Below are 19,091 nucleotides of genomic sequence, written 5' to 3'. Positions count from 1 at the left end.
AAAGATTAATGCTTTTTGTTCTTCTCTTTCTTTTTTCATCTCCAGCATGCCTTGGTGGTTATCCTTCAAGGCGGGTCCCGTGGGGATATCAAGTGGGACCTTCTAGACAGATGTGGAAAGAGGAAGATGGGCATTGGCGGAGTGGATGATGAGTGTCCCATTCATTTTCAATGGGAAGAGGATAAAGAAACGAGAAAAGAGAGATGGTAAAAGGTCATGTGAACGGGCATCAAAGGTAGAATGGTAGAATGAACGGGGAAAAAAAAAAAAAATTCTCGCTCCGAAATCGTAGACGTAGCATATCTGCTGTTTTTGGTGATACAGTTGGTTCCAAATCTATTTTTGCGAGAGATTAATTTACTCCCGAGAGACGTCACGGCCGAACATCTTAGCCTTGATCCAGTCGACGGCGACCAAGACACGGTTACGAGCTATTTTATGTGTTAGCATAGGTACATTGTTGTATAGGTATGTCCAAGGGGTCACTTACTGCTGAAGCACATGCTCAGATAAGCACTGCGCCAGAAAAGATAGGTCATGGTACCACCACTTGCGATGTTGCCGCTCAGCCAGCTGATGTCTGCAACCGCACGCTCCTTTCCGATGTAAGCCAGACTTCCCTGGTGGGAGTACTGGAAGGGGCCAATCTGCTTAGTCCTGCGCAATTGCTTCTGGCGTTCGCGGATCTCATCGAAGATCTGGTTGCGCTCCTCAGGGCTCTTGGCCTGTGCTTGAGACTCCGACAGCCGCTTCAGGTCATCCTCGATCGCCTCGGTCTTAGCCATTGTGTTGAAGAGACGAGCAAGGAAAGCACCCTCCTGGCCAGCAACCTGAGCAGTGGGGGCATAGTTAGTGATGGCGCAGTCACCAACGGCCCAAACGTTCTCCGCGCCGTTGACGACAAGGTATTCGTTAACAGCAAGACCACGGCGCGAGTTCTTCTGGGCGGGGAGCTGGCTCATAAGGTCCCGGACAACAGGGCGGACGGCGTTACCGGTAGCCCAGACCAAGAGACCGTAGGGGATGGTTTCCAGTTCCTTGGTTCCATCAGGCTTAGTGACCTCAGCCTCGATGTACTTATCAGTCACGTTCTTGACCATAGTCTTGGTGCGGATGGTGATAGCTTCCTCCTTGAAGGTCGACTCGGTGTAGTCAATCAGTTGCTTGGAGAACATGGGAAGCACGTTGGGAAGAGCCTCAACGAGGGTGACCTTGAAGTTCTCCTTGATCTCAGGAACCCACTTCTTGAGATCCTCCTCGAAGAAGTCCTGGATCTCACCAGCGAACTCAACACCAGTGGGGCCACCACCGACAACAACCATGTGCAAAAGACGCTTGATCTCATCCTCAGTCTGGTCCTTGAAGATAGCGGTCTCGACACAGTCCATGATACGCGTACGGATCTTCTGGGCATCTCCGACCTCCTTCAGGAAGCAAGAGTGCTCCTTGACACCCTTAATGCCTATTAAATGAGCAGTCAGCGTTGGTTCCTTCGCTTGGGCTAATCTAGGTTACATACCGAAGGTTGCATTCTCAGCACCGACACCAACAACAAGCATGTCGAAAGGCACCTCAGTCTTGGAGATGTCACCCTTGATCTCGGAGTCGTCGCTAATGTACACGACACGCTTCTCGTAGTCGATCTTGGTCGCCTCGGCTTCGTAGAACTTGACGTAGGCATTCTTCTGGCGAGTGATGTTACGGATCGGCTCCATAATCGAGCGATGTTCGACCAAACCCGTGGTGCAAGAAGGCAACAAAGGGGTGAAAAGGAAGTAGTTACGGGGGGAGATGACGACGACATTGTAGTTCTCGGTATCCAGCTTCTTCAGAAGAGAAACAGAGCCCCATCCGGTACCTGCGCGGGGTTAATCGCATGTCCACATTGTATAACCATATCAATGGCGAAGAAACAGGGTTTGAGGTAACCTACCCAGGATCACCAGGGTCTTCTTAGTAGGATCGGGCCCAATCTGCTCAATTGGATGACGAAGTTCATAGACGCTATACGCCACATAACCAGTGAGGCCGAGACCGGAGAGCAAGGTCAAGCGCCAGGCCCAGCGCAAGAACCTGAATCCTTTCTTGGGCTTCGGCGCGGGCGCGGCGTCAGCGTAAGAGCGGCGAGCAGTGCGCTGAACGGACTGCTGGGAGAAACCGCTGGATCTCAAGGGACGAGCGGAGCGAAGGGCATGAGGGCGCGTCGAGAGCGACCTGCGCGACAGCGACGACATAACCGATGGCGTAGCCATCTTAGACCGGATAGCAAGCGCACTTCCAACCATTGTCGGTTGTGGTCGCCCAAAATGGGTGAGGAGTGGAGAGGGGGAGGAGAGTTGAGAGGGAAGAGAAAGAGAAAGAATCTGGAAATTGATTTGGATTCCTATTGACAATTGAGTCAAATCAATTTCGTCAAACTAATAAAAAAAAAAAAAAGTTTTCGGAGGCGCTGGATCAGTGACGCGATAAGAAATTAGCTGTTTTGGGCGAATCGGTGTGTCAATGACTTGTACGCCTTGGAGCCTTGGAAGTTGGGTGTCTTTTCGACTCTTTCCAAGTTCCGCCGGGCTTATGCCTTCCCAATTAGGAGCTTTTCCGCGTCCTGTGAATGGGGCAAAAAAACTGGGTCCAAGGGATTTGCAGCCTGAGGATGCCGCCGGGGCCAGACGCCCTCCCGATCAACTGGGTCCGGTTCCGACCCTAAATTTTTATTTATTTTTTCTTTTATTTTATTTTTTTTTTAACACTCTTCCCTCTGGGATAGTCGATTTTTCCTGCAGGGTGTTGGAGAATGAGGGGGAAGTTTCTGCTCGTGAGGAGAAGCACTCGAGAGTCAACACGCCTTGTGAGGGGAAAATTATCTGCAATGGAGATCCTACAGTGGGTATGAAAGCTCTCTTATAACCAGTTCCCTACACGGAAATGACGGACAGAAGGAAATGGATTCTCAACAAGGGTTCTTCCATCCTTCTAGACCTTAAACGTCTGCAGTATGGACAGGGATTCTTATCTCAATGACGAACTGTAGTTACTATACGGAATACTCCGTACCTACAGTACAATATATGCCGAGTATGTACTCGGTGTATGGGTGTAGTATGTATGTACAATGTCGCATAGCATACCTAGCTATCGGCATATGACTCAAATGTCTACCATCTTCCACTTCCTTATCCATTGATAATAATATCGCGATCCACCCAATCCCACTTTCTCCTCATCAGCTATCCGAACGTTCCCTTACGGTATCTCCTAAATTTCCTATTTAGGCGCATCCGCAATGTGCCCATGCCAGCTGACTCAGAACCCATACCGCTGACGGTCCTTCCCGAGAACCAGCCGGGTTCACCCGCATCTAGACCTTCCCAGCTCCTTTTAACTAGACATCGAACAAATTCCGGATGAAGGGCGCCGTAAGAATCCGGGGAAACAGATCCACTCTCTAATCTTAGCTCCTCTGCGTCCTTTCGTGGCGACTGCTTATTGATTTGGACTCTTTTCTGGAGCCTATCAACCCGAGTAGTCTGTGTAGCTCATACGTTTGACTCGAATCGATGTTCAGAGTGGCCAGCAATTTAACTCTACTCGGAGCAAACTCGGCATTGGTCCTATGTCCAAAGTGACCTGTCAGAAGAGGAGGTCTCTTTCTCTCGCTTCAGTAGCTTTTAGTGTTAGATCCTCAACCCGTCTGGCCCCGTCAGGGTCCAGTCTAGACCAATATGCTCCTTTGGGTGAATATATTCGAATATCAATGTGCATATGCTTTCACTCCTTCCGGGGGGGGGGGGGGGGGGGGGGGGGGGGGGGGGGGGGGGGGGTCTTAGCAGTCATGCCATGAATATGAGGGAATTCTGTTCTTCCTGTGTCTTCCGATTGAAGCGAGAAGACATTGCATGTGGTTAGCACATGATGTTGGGTCGGGGAGCTCGAGTTTCGGAGAGACATAAATAGGATATTCTCATTATGTCCATGTCTTTACTGTTTAGAAATGCTTGGCTATCGATAGTTAAACAGCATATCGAGTAGTGTATAAGTCATGATATAAACATAGCTTGTGATCGGCACGCTTCTTCAATTTGTCATGTTAGACTGCCGGGGATCAGAATTGCTTGATTATCAGTTGTTTGTTTAAAAATGTGATAATGCCGTTGAGCTACGCTAGCTCAAGGATCATGTTAGTACGATATAAATAGGGCTACATTCTTATTGTATCATCTTCGAGACAACATTGATATAAAAAAAAAGCAGAACTACATTGTGCACCCAAATATCAATTATAATAGGGTCAAAAAAATTTCAACATAGCAGGGAGAAAGAAGACAATAAAAAAAAAAAAAAAGGCCTAGGTGTCCCTAACATGCGCACCATGGAATCCGAAGCCAACCACACCATTAACTGTAGCCCTCCCGACCTCTGTCATTGTCTTTGCATCGAGAACTAACAGATAACTACGTCCTTCAATGCCATCCAGCACGACGGACAAGAGTACACCACCATCCTCGTCCTCAGAATCTGGATCTGCTACAAAAATCGGCTCACTTGCGGTCTGCCCATGCTGACTCCAATAAAGCGATGTCTGCGTAACGATATCATGTTTGACCAGGCCGTCCAGGAAAACACTTTTTCCCGAGTCAGTCACGCCGTACACGTAGCGGTACTTGCGGCCACGTACTCGAGGGCTGATTTGGGGCAGTTCCGGTCCTAGTCCCTTTTCCATCGAGAAGACGATCTCCGCCAGGAGGGTTTTGTGATTCGATGCTTCGGGAACGGTAGGCAATCTAAAACGACGGAAAGCCCCGCGAGCCTTGTGGTTCCTTGACTCGCCATAATGGTGAGCTGTGGCTGAGTCGGACAGTAAGTTGTCGATGTAGAAGCGTTTCAGTACGTCTAGGCTGCCGTATGCACAAACATCGGCGATAATATCTGTCTTAGAGGGATCGCTCAATGAAGGCTCTTCATACGAATTAATAGTATGGAAACTGAAGAAAGGATCGGACTCGTAGCGCGCGATCAATCCCCGCCCTCCAGGGGTACGATCAACCACAAACCAAGTGCTGCGCTGTGTAGGGTCATAGTCTACCAATGCATCTACAAAGTTGTGTGTCCATAGCAGGGACATTGCTCCAACACGAAAGCGGGCGTTCCAAAGGCAGAGCACGACGTAGTGCTCCGTCAGGAAAAGCGAATGCACGTATGTAGCAGCATGCTTGAACGTTGCAAGAATGTTGGTTTTTCCTGTTGAGCGAGAAACGTGGAAGACACGATAGGTGCTTGTTAGACCTATGTCGAGATTATAGTTGTAGACATCACCGGTGATCAGGTCCGTCTTGCAATGGGCCGCACTAAGGGGTCCCCGGAGTGAGGGATGCAAGACTGTTTGGTCCGCAATACCAATTGGCTCCAGAGTCTGAGGGTCGAGCATCTGGAAAGTAGAATTATCGGTGCGGTTACAGAGTGTCTGGATACCTGGCCTGGGTATCTTCTCCTGCTTGCTGCCCGTCACCGATAAGCCGGGAAAGTTAACGTTCAAAGTGACGCTGATGTCGACCTCGTCGGGAGGGCCTCGTGGAATGGTCCTAAAAACCGACTGCGCCTTCTGGAAGAGCGACATGCATGGATCATACTTGGCTCCAAAAGTGATCTCGCCACGGTATCCTGTTCGCTGTATCCTTCGAATGAGGCCGTCGCAGGTCAGTCGGGAGTTGTGTGTGACGCGGACCCGGGGTTGTTCCGGCGTAGGAGCATGAATCTGAAAGCGATGGACCTGGGCAAAATAGTCAAACCAGTGGCTCACACGATAGGTAGTTTGATTCTCCGTCTCGATATCGCGAGGGCCTAGTCCGTTGCGAAAGAGGACGCCGACGCAGTAGGGCGGAATTGTGCCTTGGATGGGTAACTCTGTCGGTTGAAGCTCTTGGTAGCGGACATCAAACTAGCTTTTTTAGTGAGGCCGTTGAGTATGGCAGCGAATGCAACTTACACCCTGTGTATTTGGCCAGTCATTATAATGCGTAGTAGATGTTGATTCTTTAGCTGACGACGCCATGTTAGCTGCTGTTGACGTTCAATAGTGTATCAGGGAGAGGAATGACTGGTTTATAACATGAAATCAAGGATAGAAGAATCCCACCCCCTCTATATCCATCATTGAGTTAACCTCGTATAGTCGGCCAGCGACATTACTCCGTCGGGACAGCCCCTCAAGTCAAGTAGCAGCATAGTTCCTGCTGCAATTAAATTAGTCATAACCACGGCAGCGCGATTGTTAAAGTGATCGTAAGTGTAAATGTGTGTGGTTAAAGTGAGCAAGCCAAGAAGAATGGATGCAGAGACAAGTCAGACGACCACTTTTTTGATAGACGCAGAGGTATCGTCATAAAAGACGCCAGCTGTGTCATAATATTCACCACTGACTTTAGGGTTATGGCGGTTCAGACCTTTAGTCCGAGTGTCGATGGAAAAATTCTAGACCGTTCATGAACAGGTGGACAAGCGAAGGATGGATTACGGAGTTGTCGATTGGGCGATGGTTTGCGACTCCTCCGAAGGTGGCAGTAGCTCTTGATGCCGAATGCGGTAGTGGATTGCGACAGAACAGGATCTAGCTTAAGTTTTACCTTAACCCTGAGACTCCAAGGGATCTTTCAAATGAGGTGATATGCGTTTTAGTGAAGAACAGCTATCACTGTGATGTACTACTCATTCACCCTGTCAGCTCTATCTATCTCATGTATCGTTTCCGCGCGGTATACCGTATATACTAAGCATGTGTACAAGATGACTGCCGTCTCGTCCTTGTCAGCTGCCACATATGCGCACAAGCTTAACAATGCCAATTCTTCATTAATACTTGAATTACAAGCCTCATCTAAGGATTTGAAGCTGCTGAAGCGTGAAGTATCTTACTAGAAGTACTCCAGTGGAGCATGCCCTGACCTCTCTGCAAGCATTCCATGCATCCGCCTATCATTCGGCGCCGGAGATAAATAAGTCGCCGGATTCCACTCATTTTGCGTGATCATCACAACCCTTTTAAAGATGACTTCCGACCGACTCTTAATGAACGTTGAGGTAAATCCTTGATCTAACAGATGAAGGGGATACATAGCAATAATTATCGCCATGGCTCGCCCGACCATGAATAAAATCGCAACAATCATCTGGGGAAGAGAGCCGAAGGATCGAGCCCTACTCGCGAAGCTAGATCTCACGCTGCTCCCATACTTTTCCCTCATCTGGTTTCTGTTCGGTGTAACGCGAGCCAGTTACTCGTCGGCATATATCAGTGGCATGCGCGAGGCCTTAAACTTCCAGGGTAAAGATTACAATTACATGAACACAGCCTATTTAGTCGTCTACGCCGTCTGCCAAATCCCCGGGACGAGTCTTTTAACCGTTGTACGGCCCAAATATGTCTTCGTCGCAGCCAACCTGACATGGAGTGTTCTCACTCTTATCACATACAGAATGACTCAGGCCTGGCAGGTTATTCTGCTGAATGCCATTGAGGGCGGCTTCTCGGCGATTGCCTAGTGAGTAGTGCCCTGCGCCAGGTGATGTGGCCTCCCTTACGTCTGACAAGCTGGCAGTGTGGGTGCACACTTTATCTTGGGCTCTTGGTATCGGAAGTCCGAGCTAGGTACTCGAGCGGCCGTCTTCTGCTGTTTCGGTCATGTTGGCAGCATGGCTGGCGGATGGATACAAGCAGGACTACTGAAAGCATTGGCTGGGCACGGCGGTTTACCTGCGTGGCGATGGATCTTTATTATCGTCTCGGTGATGACAATTCCCGTCGCATTATTCGGTACATCCCCTGAAAGCCAAGTACCATCTTCCAGATACTGATACAGAGGCTATTAGGATGGTTCTTCATACCTGATCTCCCAGCACATCGCGCAGCATGGTATCTAAACGAGGCAGAGAAAGAGCATGCCGCACACAGGCTGGGCCAGACATCCAAGCAAACATGGGATCGCACCGTACTAAAGCGCGTCCTACTCAGCTGGCAATTCTACCTCTTACCACTCATCTTCATGCGTGAGCATTTACTTCCCCTTCCCCCTTCCCTGGAAGAAACACAAACCCCTCACCAACCCCATATCTCTAACAAAAGGAAAACAAAGTCTACTCCCTCTGCGTCCAATCCCTAGGCAACAACGTAATGGCCCTCTGGATGTCCTCGCGCGGCTATACAACCATCCAACAAAACAACTACCCAACAGGCATCTACGCAACCGCCATCCTCGGAACAATCCTCTACTCCGCCATCTCCGACAAACTGCAATCACGCTGGGAATGCTCCCTCGCAATCGGGCTGACCTTCGTCATCGGCAGCGCAATCCTCGTGGCTAACCCGGCCGCCGACGCCGGCCACTTCTTCGCCTTCTACCTGCTCGGCACGACGTATGCCCCCCAGGCCCTCTGGTACTCATGGATGGCGGACGTGACGGGCCATGATCTGCAGCTGCGGGCCATCACGACGGGGTTCATGAACTCGTTCGATTTTGCGTTTGTCACTTGGTGGCCGTTGGTGTTTTATCCGGTTACTGATGCGCCGCATTTTGAGAAGGGGTATGTGGCTAGTTTGGTTACGGGGTCGTTGACCATTCCGTTTATTGGGCTTGTGGCGTATCTGGATCGGAGGGATACTGCTAGGGGGGTTATTGGGAGGACTCCTGCTGTTGTTGACGATACTGTCGACGATGACCAGGCTCGACACGAGCGTGAGATTGATGAGGTTGATGATGATCATCCTGACGATCCTATTCCTACGACTGAAGTTACGGTTACGAGTAAGGTATGATGATGGGGGGTTTGATACATTACAGAACAATATAAACACCAACAAATACATATCTAGACATACATAATTAGAGGAGATACTAATATATACACCTGTATACCTAACCCCCGCTATCCAATCCTCCCAGCTACGTATACTGTAAATATATAAAACAACCCCCAGAAAAATTAATTCCACCCAATCTCCCAGAAATCTAGACAAATAAACTCCCCACCAGTACACGCAAACCCACCTATACACCCCCCCACTACTAGAGTTATGACCCGTCAACAACCCAAGGATACATACACTAATGTATATGCATAGATGTATGTATGAGTATAGCGTGCATATGTGCTCACAATACGTCATGGTGTGTATTGGGATGGGTTTAGCTGGTGAGTGTAGGCTTCTTTTATATATATATGTTTTAGAGGTTAGGTGCGTAGATGAATTGAGTTATTTACTAAGGATATGGAAGGCAGGTAGTAACCGTATTGTACATCTGTATGTAGCTGAAGGCTATGTATTGCTTGACAGGTCTGTTACTGTGTTCTGATTGTTACTTAGAGTGGGTTCTTATTATCTTTACTATGTATGAGTCCGAGGTTGTCTGTGTGCTGTGTGGCATCTACTACATATAATTGAGAAGTACATACGAGATACACGCCTTGCAAGATAAAAGTACTATGCAGTTTTATTGCTGAGGTGTTTTTTAGATCTAGCTTTATAAAGAGATACGTAGTAGAGCTTAGATATATAGCGAAGAGCAAAAGTATTGCTGTACGAGCCAATAGACTATTTCCTTTTCCGCCAAAGATACAGCACCAGCGTAGAAACATACGTATACTTCCTCATCTTCGACTATCTATGCACCCCCTGCACACCGTGTCTGGGGTGGCTAGCTAGATTTACAATGGTGTGAACTCAGCTCAAGCGCCATGGGACTCACCAACGACGCAGCCGACAATAAGATTTTATGAAGTGTATTCGTGATTGCTGTTCAACCTCTCAGTTGTTTATCATGTCGAGGGAGGAGGTCCAAGAGCAATGTAGAGGGCCGTCTGTTGATCTCTGCCCGGAGCTTCAGGCAGGTTAGTGTTGGCTGTGTGACCAGACTGCAGATATTTCACGGGGGACTAGGGTGAGGCAAGACACCTGTACTTTTGGGTGACTGCAGCTGGGCAGTCTCGTAGTCTGCTGCAAATGGGTAAGGACAGGGAGGTGGTCTGCTTATGGTTATGGACAAGAAGTGGGAAGTAGTCTGGATTGCAATGTTGTGCGACGCACCGAAAAGGTAAGCTGGACACCCAACGCAGCGGGGAAGCCATGAAGCGTCATGATTGCGGATATTTACGGAAGACCCATAGACACGGTTTTTGTCGTAGGGAAGTGAAACGCCTTGGGCAGCTTTTGAATCAGATGCAGCTGAGGCGTTCCAGCGTTCATGGCAACGAAGGCCCACGACCAGATCACCAAATCCATCGGGTGCAGACGCCTTAATGGGTTCTGGATGGGTTGGTGGTACGGCGTCTACCGCTGTAGGTAAGCTTTTATGCTTCTGAGATCAGATGGAGAGTGATTCTCTCTAGTCGATGCGATTTCAACGTTCTTTGTATGACGTCCCGCTTTGGGATATCCCGACCATAAGTCTTATGGTTTGTTATATCCTCACTACTGGCACAGAGTTTCAACTCAAAGGCAATGTACGTGGCTTGCAGTGGTGACTGTTTCTTCCTTGCTTGGCCTAGGATGGCAAGTGTTCGCTTGACTCAGGGCTGGCCGAAGGGTGGTAGCAGGCCTTCCTGTGGGGTGTCAGCTTGTACCACTTGTTCTTGACACAAGAAAGTTAAAAGAACAGTGGGTGCAAGGAAGCTGATGTAGAATGTGATCCATAATGATCTATGCTGCTTACAATGCGTATCCATTGTAGCATTATTATGTGGAAGAGTTGCGGTGATGACACTGCTGGAACCTCCATCCGAGGGCTGAGTAAGCCACATGCAAGACTACAGAGTTCCTCATCACCAACCATTCGATGGATGATAAGCCCAGAGGGAAAAAGAAAAAAAAAGATGATGAAGAAACGGAGGAGGAAAGCAAGATGACTCAGGAACATCATCAACCGATAGACTCTATGTACTCCGTACACGCAGGCCAAATCACAACAATGGGTAAATGAACAGGACAAGAACAAAGCAAAGACTGACCTGATTGCTTTCCTTTCATCAGGGGTCTGACATCTGATGCACTAACCCCGTTAGGGTAATATTGGATTTTACCCGCAAGCCGCGACTCCCAGCGCGGGGAATCAGAAGAGTCATTCGCACTGGTGAATGACCTCCATCTCACCCCAGAAGGAGATGAATGCTAAAAACAAAGGAATCAAATAAAGGCTTCCTGCAAGCTAAGGTTCCGGACCTATGTTGATCTGTGAAAAACTACTGCGCGTTGCTGACCCAGATGGGCTCGAGGGTATGCTTATGAGGTCCAACGCGCTACCAGTTGATATCCGCTGTCAGACAGCTCATACAAACCCCCCGAGTACTTCTGCGTGTGACTGGAAAATGTGATCCTACCATGGATTGCGGGAGGGGTTAAAAAGAATGAAATAAAATAGAAAGAACAAGAGGACGAGTTTGAGATGATCTCGGAGATACTCCTTGGAAAAGAAAGTGGATAGTTTAGTCTTGCTGAGTTGATTGAATCTATTGTTGCCGGAGTGGGCTATAACACGCAGGATTATTACCGCTTGTTAGCTCTAGACTGCACTCTCTCAGGTTCCCCCAAGCCCAAACAAAGGATGAGTACAGGATGTGGCTTTTGCTTTGATCTAGGAGTTCAGGCGAAAAAAGGAAAATAGGGAAAACTACCTAAGGATCGAATGGAACTCAGGAGATTAGAAGAGGATTAGTTTAGTACCTGGCTGTGGCTTGTACTGTACACAAAGATAGAAAATGTACGCTAGCCACGGCAAATAATAATACAGATGCCTAGCTGTTTATAATAAATTAATTAACCTGTATAACCGATCAATCAAGATTAGAACTGTCCCATTAAGCACGAGAACACAATATGTAGCCTGCCAATTGCAGGCCACTCTAACGATCAGGAACTCGGCGCTCCGATCCTTATCACATTGCTCCATTGCACAGAAGAAATATATCGAACTGCCCCCCCCCCCCCCCCCAAAAAAGGGTTAAGCAGAAGAAAAAAAAACAAAGTAGACTAAAATAGAATAGAATGAAAAAGATGGAAACCCCTCAGTATTTTTTTTTTCCTCGGTGGAACCGAATCTATCTTCTATACCCGAATAAACCGGTGGTCATCCACCAAGGTATGTATCTCAAGCCTGTATGTATTAAACTGTACCCCCTCCAAGTGGGCGGTGATAGTCCCTACAAATTAAGACCATCAAATGCGTGATTTTCATGACCGATGGAAATTAAACCCATCCATCCCTAAAAAGACCAGTCGAAACCTGGTCGGCCAACAACTCCACAAGCCAGCCGCCGTGCTATGTGACGACAACGTTTGTCGCCGGATCACAGCGGCTTCGATTGACGTTGAGCACGTACAAGATTTCGGTTGGGATTCTTGCGGTGGCCTATGATTTGATTTGTTTACGAACATGGTTACCTAGGTTGGAGATGTGGCGTGAGTTGGAAGACCTTCATTATGGAGACTGACTTGTGTACAAGTTGAACGGCTGATTGCTATATTTGGTTCATACTTGAATGCCAGTTCAACCAGGTATGGGTTCGAGAGGTGAGACAGGATTCGTAATGACCAAAGTTGACACAGTCAATCTTCACCCATAATGAGATGGTGATGCCTAGAGTTCAGTTTAAAGTCTCCAGTCTGTATGGGAGGCACTCGGGAGATACCACAGTCGTTCTGTATGGTTACGATGGCCTCTGTCGGACAGTATTGGTGTGGTGAAAACCTACGATTTGACTGGTCGGGGCGGGGAAGGGAGGAGTTTCACGCTGTATTGAGTATCGTGACCAAAAACTCCGCTTATCTCCATACGGAGTTCTTACTTTCGGGGCTTCTGTCCTCCGTCAGGGAAGAAAGAGTATGACATCCTCAAACGTTCAGAAGCGGGACAAGTATGGATCATAAAAAAAAGAGGAATAAATAAAATACAAAAAACAAGAAGGGTTAAAAATTAGAACGAAAAGAGTTAACAAAGCGTGTCGTGGAGCCCGATCTGAGACTTGACGCCCCAGCCAGAATGTATCGATGACCATCTGTGGATATCGTAGGCTTGCGAATACTGCTGACCTGCCAAAAAGACCCTTTTGAAAAATATCCCGTCTATCGTGTTCAAAGACGTAACACTGATATGATCGTTAAGCGTCAGCCATCGAATAATATGGACCTATATTCTCACCCCCGCCTTTGCGATAAATGCGATAAGCCCTTTTTTTTTTTTTTCTCTTTCCGGCCTCGGAGTTCAGATTACCCTCGGTTCTAGAATGTAAATTAAAATGAAAAAGAAATTGTAAGTGACAATTTTTTTTGGCATAACTATTACGAAATTCGGACATACTTTTCATAATGATGGTCGGAGTGTGTCGGAAATATCGACTCTCTCTCTTGCTTCAACTATTCCCCTCCCCCCACCGCTGCAATCGAAATAGCTTTCCATGCGGTCCGTGCCTACAACATATTAACCGGGACAAACTTACTCTCAGAAACGAACGCAGAAATAAACACTAATTTGGCTAGCCATCCTGGTTTAACAACGACCCGAGGACGAATGCTACCTCCTGACTGCCTCAAAGGAATACCTGCTCTCCACCACAGTTTTCCGGGGTCATGCAAAGGCGCAGACATACTACATGCAGAGGTCGTCGTAGGAGTAGTAACAACCGGTCGGCAGCGCAAAGGCTATCCGTACTCGTAAACCTTGGGCCACAGGCTTGAACGCAGGCATGTCTCAACTGATCTAGGTAGGTGATGCTAACGCTGCAATATAGACTTGCATACCTTACGGAACGGGTGTGATGTATCGAAACTCGTCCTCCACCACGATCATGTTGTTTGATGATCCCCGGCTAATAATAATACTGATCCGAGCATCATAAGAACAATGAGTTAATGGCTGCTTATTTGTATGTATCGGAGCGCAAGGATTGCAAGAATGCAAGGAGCCCCGAAGTTGGAAAGGGAACGAGGGACATCTATGGTTTCCTTGCGTACTATGGCTTATTTCAATTCATATCAAAAAGTCTGGTGACGCGATCAGTTGAAGGGGAAGGAAGGTGTTGGAAGATGCATTATAGCTGAGGATTATGACAAACCACGCGCAACTAAAGCACCACCTTCACATTGGTGTGGCGATGGGGCAAGAAAAAAAAAGGATAAGAAATTCTCCGGTGAGCATCATTTCCAACCTCGCAGTAGACAGCTGCCCATGATGCAGTGACGAATGGAAGAGATTAAATCAATTAGACAAACGAAAAAAAAAAGCCATGTGCTGTAAAACAGAAAAATTCCATATCATCAAGGAGTGCATGGTGCAAGATCTGGAACAAGCCTTGCCGTGCTTGGATGTCCATGATCCGCTCCCTTGTATCAAGGAGTAGAAGACACTTTCCAAGATCCGACTGACACATACACACACTTCCTCCCACTCTCACACGCTGGGAGCGGTTTTAGTTCGCACCTAGGCCGCTTTATCAACCTTGAAAATCAGACATGATCACGCTTTCCCCAAGGATGGGTGTTGAGACGCTCGAGCAGGGGATAATCCACCATTTCTGCGCCCAGAAGAGGAGTAGTCGTGACTAGTACGGGCGGACAAGCCCCGAAACGACATCGGGTTGAAATTCCATCGTGAGCATATGGAGGTTACTATTCCAAGCTCATTGGGGAATCAATGCCCAGGCTGCTGCATACTAGGGGTAGTGTAGTACTCCATAGTCAAGTGAAGAATGCTGAAAAGGCCCCTAGTTCATTTTCGTGCGCGGTCGACCTGCGTAGCAACAATTAGATTTCATTTGCATTTCCTCTCGGTGGATAGTGCGGATCAAATCATGATAATAGGGTACCACAACGATCGCAATAGTTGGGATGGATTATCATGGGTTGATTTGAGGTCCGGGCGAAAACGTATGGGACGAAAATTATTCCTTTTGGTCGAGTCGCAGTTTTCGAACTAAGCGATGACCCTTCTGTAGTCCTGTGGTGGCACGATTGCCATGGAGATAATGGTATACTATTTGCGTAGAGGTTCCATTACCAGTTGATCCGTAATGTTAATTGAATGATAGTCGTATAGGTTACGTTCTTCAGTAGTGGCGGTGACAGGAAATAGATTCAAAGCCTCGGTCAATGCTGTGTGGCAAGCAAATTGATCCGTTGGACAAGGATTTGACCTTCCAAAATTTTGTTTTTTCTTTCATTCCATTTTTTCATTTTTTCATTATTTATTGTTAGTATTATTATAATTTTTTTTTCTTTTTTTTAGTTTTGGATTTTTTATTAGCATCATTATTACTGTTTTAGGAGGGGCGGCTGCTTCTTTGCTGCCAACGCGACAACGCATGATATACAAATTAATAGTTGATTATAATAGGTAGTCATAGAAAATTTCCTCATTCACTGATTCTTGAAAGGTTTGGAAAAAAGCCAAATGATCGGGAGAGAAACTCGGTATAACTATTGATTTATAGATCATGATTGGTTTACGCGTGGTGTTTTGGTTTAGGAGCAAATTAATTGGTCATACTGGGCAGATCTTGCAACCAAAAACCCAAAATTAAAAGAAAAGACTGGCTAGACAAGATGATAACAAGGCATAGGAAAGGCAGGAATAGGAGGCGGGTAAAAAATAAAAAGGTAAAAAAGAAAAAGAAAATAAAAAAGGAAAAAGAAAAAGAGGCTCATAAGTCGGTTGAAACGGCAAAGCTCCATCAGAGGCAATGTACGGAGTATGAGAAAGTTCCATTCAGCGACTGCAGCCCCTTTCGTTAGGCTTTTATTCCATGCAAGACCAAGAGTCATAGTCTGGAGTTTGACCCAGGCGCGTCTTTGATCGCCGCGTAACTACTAACGACAGCCATTGTCGGTCTCGTATCGCCGTATGTCCGCCGCGGTGCTCGGATGACAAAGGACCCAAGGATTCACTTCCAGGCTCGTCGATGGATCTCAACGGACCACTGGACAATTTGGGGATCGCATATGATGCTGATGACGATAATAAACTGCCAATCTGCTCAGCCGCTCCACTTCAAAGCTCACTTCCTTCTGGAGTTCTGGAACACCAAATGAGCCCACATTGGACTGGGTGTAAATTTATTACACGGCGTGTGGTGGCCCAGAACCGGCCCCAAAATACTGGGGAAATGCGAAGTCGACCTTCTGATTCGTTGCACGCCAATGGTTCCCAACTACTAACTACACCATGACGAGAGAATCGGCTGCGATCGTGGGTACTAATTGCCAGAACAGACAAGAATCCATTGACGCACTTCGGATCATCTGTCCAGATCGTTAGTTACGGGATTAAGAAACTAACTGGTTCGAAAGGAGAGAAAGTTAGAGAAGGAACCTAAAAGAACGAATGTAAAAAACATAAAAAGAAAAAAGGGCAAAATCAATAGAAACTGAAATCACACCGTCGCCATACCCCTTAGTGCTACTCCAAACGGTTGGCTCCAAGCAGACGTTATCAGTCTATCAATGTTATGGAGGCCTCTGTATCTTAGGGTTCCTCTTTGCTTATTTCCAATTTGGGTTGTTGGTCAGACCATTGGGTTACGGTTCACTCGTCACCCGATTACGAGGAGTATCGTTCCTCTCCAAGGATAGAACATAATAACAGTAATGTTCAAATGATGTTACCGTATGCTGGGCAATAATCCACTAGTCCTAACGATCATTGTTCGGTGACAAATGCTCGTAGCAAGTCAGACGAGTTTGAACGTTGATCAATCAAAACGGATATCTTCCGACTCTGGAGCGTTCCATAATCCAGAGGATCTTGCACTTCTGCTAGCCACATAGGCGAAATCCGCAAGCAGGGTTCAGACTCAAGAGAAATCAGTTGGGACGCATAATTCGATGAAGGGGCCAAGACCAGCTTGTCCGGTTCCAGTCTCTTACAAGGTTCCAAGCGAAACAATACACCTACAGTGTGGACATGCAACAGAGCCGGGCCATTTGTCACTTATCACCTTGTAAGATACGTAGGGACAAATCCTCAGTACTCGGACCATGGCGTTTAATAACCCCCTACTCGATGCTTACATATTCCTTTGCTTTAATTTTTTATTTTATTTTTATCTTTGCGTCCTTTTCGAACGCGGGCGGGATTCAGGTAGGTCACGGTCTGCCGCTCTTTGGGCGAATGAGACGTCGCATCAATGTATACAGTATCCGTCAATGCATCGATCTGCTCCGTCGGTACGGAACTGTCAGCAGCCATACCATACCCGAACTATCAGTGTTTGCCTGTCCCCTGAAGTTAGTGGTAGCAGTTCGAATGTACAGAATTTGACGGGACTCCATCGTCCAGACACAGGAAAGTCGTCCGACCGGTGCACATCCCCTAAGAAAATTTGGTACCACAACGAAGTTAAAACGATCCTGAAGCTACCCACACTCTTAGGACCGAACTTTCGGGGTTCAACAGGGAAAGAGGAAAATAGACGGGATTTGAGATACTCTATTCTGTGTTATTCGTTGACAATCGACATCATGTACAGCGTCGCGTCCCGAGTACTATGATCGTCATGACTACGACAGGTTCACCAAATGCATGGAAAGACGGCCGGAAATAGCTCCTTCTAGTATCTGGGCTATAGTATTTACCTCATCAGGACGAGTAAAACTGCCGAGTAGAGCTATTGTTCTACTCCATACTCCGTAAGTGAAGGATGGACTCCGGAGTATATACTTTTTATGGAGACGCTGTAGGATACTACTATTATTGCCAATAACTTGAATATGAAATGCTTAGGTAAACCAAGGGACAAAAAAAAAAAAAAAAAACCAAAGAAAAGAAACAAGCCCGAAAGTGATGGGTAGAGGCGCCACAGGGAAACTATTGCATGCCAACCATCATTTGGAACACCAGAAAAATGCCATCACACTGTACCACTTACAAAAGCACTTTGTTTCTGCCATACTCTTAACTTTCTGCTCTGTCTCAAAGCACGAGTCAGGGGGTTGAAACTCGCATTGTGTGTGTGTTTTCTTTTTCTTTTTCTTTTTCTTTTTTTTTTTGGAGGAGGGGGGGGGAGAGGGGACGCAACTGTGTTATCACATTTTGTTTAGCGCCCTTATCCATGCGAGGGACTTTGGGTGGTGGTGATGAATGTTGTCTTAGATCAAAGCTCCATTTACTCCGTACTGCTGCTGAGTTGCTGCGCAATGTGACAATAATGAAGGTAGTATTAACCATGGGACAGTGAGCTTCTCTTTCGGGCTAAGTCCCTAAAATGGCTATTTTATTGACGTACACGAGCAGCTGACAGGACGAAACCCCGTGTATGAGTCTTCGCTGTCATGTGTCCTTGAATATTATGTTATCCTTTTGTTTTGTTTTCGTTTTTGACTACGGTTGACTATTGGTGCCCTATCATCTCGAAACTGGATCAACACTTTAGAGTAGTGGTGTCATAACAAGTGGCGGATTAGTTTGAATTGGAGCGTGTAGAAGGAGGGTAAACATCTATTCATGGTTCGGATTATACTCCATATACTGGGCATTACGACTGGACAGAGTCGAACGGTACGGAGCAGAGGAACAGAAGAAACCTGGAAAGGCGCAGCAGCAGATGTTGGATTGGGTAAATGACGAGTTGGAAGCGGATTCGTCGGCAGGCGGAGTTTGAGGCATTCAATCACCTAACCATCATTGACTCGCATGGTGGATTTGCTTAGGGTATGTGCCACCACTACCAGTAGGAGTCACAAGGGAGGGAGAGGGGCTGATGGTCGCTGAGTGAGTTGGGGCGGTGGTGGTCCCGCGGCCTGCGCCTGTCCCCAGCAGGAGCCCTATTTCCCAAGACGAGTGGGAAGAGAGAAAAAAAAAAAAAGAATAGTTCAGAAAGTAAAATATGTGGGAAAGGCTAGTTCAAGCAAGATGAATGCAGCGATTGGACTACCATCTGTTGGAATCATCTACCGCCATGTGGGACCATTGATTGGCTGGTTTAATTTCATTACGCCTCCTTTCTGGGTCCTGGTGTACTTATCGCATCCCTCGGACGCACTCATAACACATAGTTTACTACTCTCAAGGCAACATGTTGCCTATGCCCCAGTGGTCCCCTCTCATTCTTACACAACCTGT

General features: G+C 47.1%; 4 protein-coding genes across 4 annotated transcripts; 2 read left to right on the top strand and 2 right to left on the bottom strand.

Annotated features, from left to right (window-relative positions):
• Nucleotides 1-357: 357 nt before the first annotated feature.
• BDV38DRAFT_273546 (alternative NADH-dehydrogenase) lies at nt 358-2,252 on the bottom strand (the record flags this gene model as incomplete). The annotated part of the gene is made up of 4 exons (XM_032057692.1): nt 358-431; nt 491-1,462; nt 1,520-1,858; nt 1,934-2,252. 4 exons carry the CDS (start codon nt 2,250-2,252, stop codon nt 358-360), a joined length of 1,704 nt encoding a protein of 567 aa, XP_031910598.1.
• A 1,891-nt stretch (nt 2,253-4,143) lies between these two features.
• On the bottom strand, nt 4,144-6,619 carry BDV38DRAFT_161269 (carotenoid oxygenase family protein). The gene is made up of 2 exons (XM_032051786.1): nt 5,981-6,619; nt 4,144-5,932 (listed from the first exon to the last, which is right to left on the bottom strand). The coding sequence occupies exons 1-2, from the start codon at nt 6,044-6,046 to the stop codon at nt 4,343-4,345; spliced, it is 1,656 nt and encodes a 551-aa protein (XP_031910597.1). The 5' UTR covers nt 6,047-6,619; the 3' UTR covers nt 4,144-4,342.
• A 13-nt stretch (nt 6,620-6,632) lies between these two features.
• On the top strand, nt 6,633-7,313 carry BDV38DRAFT_255116 (uncharacterized protein). The gene has a single exon (XM_032055389.1). The coding sequence runs from the start codon at nt 6,691-6,693 to the stop codon at nt 6,907-6,909; it is 219 nt and encodes a 72-aa protein (XP_031910596.1). The 5' UTR covers nt 6,633-6,690; the 3' UTR covers nt 6,910-7,313.
• BDV38DRAFT_295337 (major facilitator superfamily domain-containing protein) lies at nt 7,123-8,819 on the top strand (the record flags this gene model as incomplete). Its single annotated transcript, XM_032062689.1, has 4 exons — nt 7,123-7,532; nt 7,590-7,804; nt 7,861-8,037; nt 8,124-8,819. The coding sequence occupies 4 exons, from the start codon at nt 7,123-7,125 to the stop codon at nt 8,801-8,803; spliced, it is 1,482 nt and encodes a 493-aa protein (XP_031910595.1). The 3' UTR covers nt 8,804-8,819.
• Between the last annotated feature and the right edge of the window lie 10,272 nt (nt 8,820-19,091).

Source organism: Aspergillus pseudotamarii (genome assembly GCF_009193445.1).
Source record: "Aspergillus pseudotamarii strain CBS 117625 unplaced genomic scaffold BDV38scaffold_53, whole genome shotgun sequence".
NCBI classification, from domain to species: Eukaryota; Fungi; Ascomycota; class Eurotiomycetes; order Eurotiales; family Aspergillaceae; genus Aspergillus; species Aspergillus pseudotamarii.
The sequence above is the reverse complement of the archived record's forward strand: the minus strand, read 5'-3'. Positions and strand labels throughout refer to the sequence as shown.